The sequence below is a fragment of the Cibotium barometz genome, chromosome 54 (genome assembly GCF_041138505.1).
Source record: "Cibotium barometz isolate CiBa-2024 chromosome 54, ASM4113850v1, whole genome shotgun sequence".
Classification (NCBI taxonomy): domain Eukaryota; kingdom Viridiplantae; phylum Streptophyta; class Polypodiopsida; order Cyatheales; family Cibotiaceae; genus Cibotium; species Cibotium barometz.
Genome location: NC_141099.1, coordinates 5,586,135 through 5,592,311, shown reverse-complemented (window position 1 = coordinate 5,592,311; position 6,177 = coordinate 5,586,135). Strand labels below are relative to the sequence as shown.

General features: G+C 40.4%; 1 protein-coding gene across 1 annotated transcript; it reads left to right on the top strand.

Moving 5' to 3' along the window:
- The first annotated feature begins 739 nt into the window (after positions 1–739).
- LOC147607798 (histone H2B.11-like) lies at positions 740–1,433 on the top strand. The gene has a single exon (XM_086789645.1). The coding sequence runs from the start codon at positions 794–796 to the stop codon at positions 1,238–1,240; it is 447 nt and encodes a 148-aa protein (XP_086645771.1). The 5' UTR covers positions 740–793; the 3' UTR covers positions 1,241–1,433.
- Positions 1,434–6,177: the final 4,744 nt, after the last annotated feature.

Sequence of the window (6,177 nt, the reverse complement as noted above, 5' to 3'; positions counted from 1 at the left end):
GATAGAGTATTTACGTGATTCTTCTATTAGTATTGAAATTAAATCCACTTTTTATCTCCTTTTTCAAGGATTAGGCTTGAGAGAAAGTGCGAGAATATTATCTGTCACCTTTTTCAATGAAAGTGGCTAGAGAGAAAATGGGTGAATCTGTTCACCGAGTTAAAACAGAATGGAGCTAGTATAATTTCATTGTCCAAGTTGACGGAGTTCGGAGGTAAATTTATCCTTATGTACTTGAATTTGTATCACTTTTTATTTGAACCTACCTTAATGAATTGCATGTAATTTCAGTACCCACTCTCACATTTTTAAAAAAACATGCATACATGGCAATGATTTGTTTACAAGTCCACGGCTCCACACACGTTTTAAGTTAATGTCGCAACAAGGAAAGATTGAAGAGCTATACTAGGTGTTTGATGAGATCTAAATTGATCCCATGGCATTTGTATGTGGATGGATAGCATTGAAAAAAAAAGGTGGTTTTCTTCACCACACAAACCTATTTTCCATCCGGCCTAGGAAGTGATATTATTTGTACGCCCTGGAGTTATATTCAAAATTGTCCGGACCCTAGACGAAGTGTGAAACAAAGTCTATTTAAATTTTGAATGACCCGGGAGATGAGCTCGAGAGATCGAACGACGCACGGTGTGATGAGCTGGCGATCTGTGCACTATGAAACGATTGGGTGAGAGCAAAAGAGCTTCTTCTATAAAGGGGTTTCGGTGGTCTCAGTACTATAATCGTTCACCTTTGCTAGTCTCTTTCCTTTCACTCTTCTGCAGAGTCTATGGCGCCCAAGTCCAAGGAAACGGCCACCGCGGCCGAGGCGGAGCAGAAGGCACTCAAGACCACCAAGGCTGGGAAGAAGCCTGCAGGCAAGAAGCCCAAGGCTGAGAAGAAGCCCGCTGCAGCGGCCAAGGAGGGCGGCGAGAAGAAGAAGAAGAAGGCCAAGAAGAGCGTGGAGACTTACAAGATCTACATCTTCAAGGTGCTCAAGCAGGTCCACCCGGACACAGGCATCTCGTCCAAGGCTATGGGCATCATGAACTCCTTCATTAACGACATCTTCGAGAAGCTCGCGCAAGAGGCCGCCCGCCTGGCGCGCTACAACAAGAAGCCCACCATCACTAGCCGGGAGATCCAGACTGCCGTCCGCCTTATCTTGCCTGGCGAGCTCGCTAAGCATGCCGTATCGGAGGGTACCAAGGCAGTCACCAAGTTCACCAGCGCTTAAGTAGTGTCTCCACAAAGGTGTTTCTTTAACACCACCTGCTCATAGATTTGACGCTCTTAAAAGTTCAGGGCTTGGGAGCGTTGCTTAGGTTGATGTGGGGTAACTTGAATTTTTTTTTAAAAAAAAGTCTGGCATTAGAGAAGAGACGGGCTTAGTACCCATGGGACCCCCTTATCCCACAAATCAGGGGCAAGGCACATCAATCGGGGTAGTTAGTAGGGTTCGAACCCATAACTTGGGTTTTGACAATGAAACATTTTAGCAATTGAGCTATTGCTTGGGTAACTTGAAATTTTGATTGATGGGTGTTGAAAGTCTAGGGCTTGGTTGGACCATTAAGTGTTGCTAAGGTGGATATGGGGGGTATTAAAGTGGTTGTGTTTAGGGCTTGGTCAGACCATTAATGGTTTTGCAAAGGTGGATATGGGAGTGGCTTAAATAGTTTCCTCACATTGTGAGGGTGTAGGGTTTGGTCTTGTTTTCTTCTTTGTAATCTTGATTATTCTATTGTGGTTATTTACACTTTCACTTAATAAGGATTCTTTAATGTTGTAGGTGTATATATGCTAGTTTTCTAGTATCACTTACTTGATTGATAGTTCTCTTGTGGACTTATGACCATTAAATGGATGGTTTAATGTAGAGTGTAAGAATATAAGGATTCTTTTTGATAGAAATGTGTGTGGTTAAAGTTGACAAATATATTGTTCTTGGTATAGATCAAGGCCTTGAATAAAGACCTTAGAATAAAAGTGACTATTAAGAGCATGAGCATGGAAGTGTAAGGATACTAAAATCTATGTTAGAAGGAGGTATGGGTTTTTGAAGAGTTTGGAGTTGATTTCTTCATTTTGTAACATGCTCATATTAAGGCTTGGGTATATTTTAAGTAAGTTATTAAGTTCTTTACTCAATTTTGGGAGTTAGTATCTTTGCTTAAGAAAAAGAAGGTAATTGAATTTAAGTGGGTATATAAAGTTTGCATAATGTACATGGTTTAGTGAGCATGTGTAAGGTGAGATTGGATGCTAAGGCTTATGCGTAGATCTATGGCATTGATTATGAAGAGAGATGAGAATGGAAACTACTATTGTTATGGTTGCAATAAAGGATTGGTCTTTATATCAGATAGGTGTAAAGAATGTCATTCTTGTTGCATGGTGATATATAAGAAGTATACATGATACAGTCACTAGGTAATGAGAGTGAAGCACACTTAAATTTTATGTGTAGGTTACATAAAGTCTTGTATGACTTGAAGTAAAAACTTAGAGCACGATTAAATAAGATTAAGGAGTATTTTGTTATCATTGGATTTTATATTTTAATGTAGATTTTTTATCTTATCTAAAAAAGATAGATAATGGAATTATGTTTTTAGATATTTATGTGGATGTTTGATTATCATACCGCTACAATAAGTGATATGACATTTTCTTTTCAGACATTAAGGCACGTGCCACACTTGCAATGTGTTTATTTTTTCTTGTTACAATGTTATTTTATTGCAGAGTGTACTTGTATGTAAATTGTCTCTTTTGGATTTCTTACTTTCTTAAGACATTCTCTCATTGGAGAAATATTGTCTCTTGATTCTTTGTTTTCTTAAGAAATCAGTGAACTTATACTCTTCTTCACTTTTTAATCTTTAAAAGTGAGAACTCGCATTTTTGTTTTATAAAATAAACTCACACTTTTTTCGTTGTGATCATATCAATAAATGTAACATAATATCTATTGAGTGTAATTGTTACAATCTTGATCAGTCTTGATACATCCAAATGTTGGCCTTGCACTGATATGCTTTTCACATAGAAAAACATGTTTGGTTTGCTTACTAAGATAACATGCTTCATATCTTTTATGCATACCATTAATCAAAAACTTTGGAAGCTTATAATAATATTTTGGGCTTGCATAAACTTTAATCTCGATGTATATTCATAGGATCATAATGTAGTTATAGTGTATGTCAATATTTTAGTAACACTTGTTCCATGCATAAACATGTATGTCTTTACCTCATGCATGTTCACATTTAAAAGTAAACATCTTGTCATTCTTATTACTCTTTACAACTAAGTGAAACTCATTTTTAGAGTCTTCTACAAAACATTCTTAAGGATTAAACCTCACTTGCAAACCTTGCTCGATCATTTGTCCAACAAAAACTAGGTTCTTTGTGTAATATGAAGTATATTGGGAAAGTACTTTAATTTACCATCTTGCATAGACAATGGTACTTTATCAACATGCACAATGGGATGCGCACTATCATCGCTTATTTTTATATAATTGGGTTTTCATTTTTTAAATGTCTTTAAACTACTCATCATCCGACTAGACATGTGGTTAGAGGTATCATTATTCACATACCAAACATCTTTAGATCTTGATACATTTCTTGTTATGGAACTCGGCATATGCTCAATCACAAACAGTTGCTCACTTCTATTATCACCACCCTATTTACTTAATGATGTATAGTTGCCTTGTTATAACTTTTCATTTTTAATATTATTTTGCTTTTTATAGAATTCCTTTGTCATGCGCCTTGGTTTGCCATGATAATAGATTATTTATATTTTGATCTCTTTGCAAATCCTCTAGCTCTTCCTACCTCTACCACTTGTTGTATATTTGAATGTTGTTGCCCATGATTTTTGTTTCCAACCAAAATAGCTTGATCTCTTTGTCTCTACTTGTATCTGAGTAGACACAAGAAAGAGGGAGAGAAGAAGAGGAACAACATGTAAGGGTCGAGTTTGGAGATGGGAACCTAGCCAACCCTAATGAGGGTTAACTCCTTGATGTGAAGCCGCTAGGGGTACGCTCCACCTCTACTTGTGTCACCCAGGTAGAGATTCAAGAGCTATGTAGAGAGCAAGGAGGGAGCTATGGAAAGCTCAAACTTCACTTCATGCTACATGCATACAAGAGGAACCTTAGTAGAGAACAAAGAGAGGGGATAGGAGAAGAGAGCAAGGAGGGAGCTATGTAGAGAGCAAGGAGGGAGCTATGGAAAGCTCAAACTTCACTTCATGCTACATGCATACAAGAGGAATCTTAGTAGAGAACAAAGAGAGGGGATAGGAGAAGAGAAGCTAGATCATCACCATCCTTACAAGTACACACAACCAACAATCGAGCATGCAAGCAAGCATACATCCACAAGCTCATAAGAGTGAGTGAGTGAGAGAGAGATAGAGAGAGGCAAAACTCAAATGAGACTAATGGGATTGTTTCCTTTCATATTTCATAAAATGTCTTATATACAAGAGCTCTTAGTTCACAATGGGCGGTCATCCATTTACAATCGGGGGTCCAAAAATGTCTTTGTAGCTCTATGTACAACTCTATTCCATGATCGACATTACACAAGCCGTAAGCTCGGACATCCCACATCTCTTTTATCATTAAGCGTTTCGTGCGGTCACAAAAAGATAAGTTACAATGACCGTAGCCACGCTTGGAAAATAATGTTAACCGAAGTGGTTAACATACCCTCCTTAATTTAAGTCCGTCCTCGGAGATGGTCGGATCTAGCGGTAGTAGTTCGAATAAGTTGTGATGAAATCACGGCGTGAGGTAGGAGTCCGGGGGGGGGGGGAGGCTTGATGGAACACCTTGTAGCTGGTCTAGAAGGTCGTTTCCATCATGTCCTAAAAAATTTGAAGGCACCAGGCAGGCATCCACATGATCCGCTCGTAGGAGCCAAAGAATTGCTTTAGCATGGCCCTTTGTTGATGCTGAAGGCCAAGCCTTGTGTGCCTTCATGGTAATGGTCCGAGTCATGAAATGCCTCTAGTAGTGTGGTGATCAAGTTGAAGAGCTTGACTCATATCTTTGTATGAACTTGTGGAAGCGCTTGATCATGGATTCTTCAGTGCAGGGCTGCTGCGTTGTCATAGGAGCGAACCACGAAAAGTTAAACTACAGCTTTGGGTTCTTTTGTTGCTCCTCATTTGAGAGGTTCCATGCCCATCGTCTTCTAATTGGCAGGTACACGGGGTTTATGCGGAGGGATCATGGCACCTTGCAATATGTCTCCTAAATGAATGGCTTAAGTAGAAAAGGGCACCTCCAAGCCGGTTGCTCGCCCATGAGATCGAAAGTTATGGTGCAAGTAGCAGCTATTACTCGATGATATTCTCCTCTTTGTCTCGGTGGATGCTCTCGCCGCTAGGTTTGATGCTTGGCCTCGATGTATGGATGTAAGACATTGATGTCCTTGTAATCCGTGACGCGGGTGATCGGTGCCGCCTAGAGCTATCGACCAAGCAATATTTGAATTGCTTGCTCGAACTGCGGCGGTTAGTCGAGGGGGTCCCGCCTGTTGAGTGGATTGAGCGAAGGGTCAACTTCCTCATGCTCGAGTGGTGGTGGTGGTGGAATTTTGCCTTCTTCTAGGTTGGGTGGGAGGGGTGATGAGTCGGTGAGTGATGAGGGTGGAGGGGTAGTTGATGAAGAAGCTCCCATGGTAAGGTTGGCATCAAGTAGTGGTGGGGGCTTTGCTGAGGTTGAAGGGATATCTTGGAATGCGGTGTGCATCCCAAATTCAAGGAAAAAGAGGGAGGTGAGGGTGGGGTTGGTGAGGGAGGTGGGGTAGGAAAATGGAGTGGAGAGAATTGGGGAGGGAATAGGGTTAGTGTTGAGGTACCAAATGGGAGTGGGAGTGGTGGTGGTTAAAGAGAATGTGGGGGAGAGGGAGAGCTTCAAACCCTAGCAAGCAAACACACACACACAAGAGAGAGCAAGACACAAGAGAGAGATGGATGGCTGAATTTTCTTCTATCTTCTTCTTCTCTACTCAACCAACATAACATAAGATAAGAGTACACACTATATGGGTTAGTACTCAACTACTACAACATACAAGGGTCGGTCCATAATGTGAACACGACTAAATGAGTTGGCGCTACAACTATGCCGGTCTC

Coding starts and splice junctions, on each gene's coding strand:
- LOC147607798 (XM_086789645.1), top strand. CDS start 794: ATGGCGCCCAAGTCCAAGGAAACGGCCACCGCGGCCGAGGCGGAGCAG.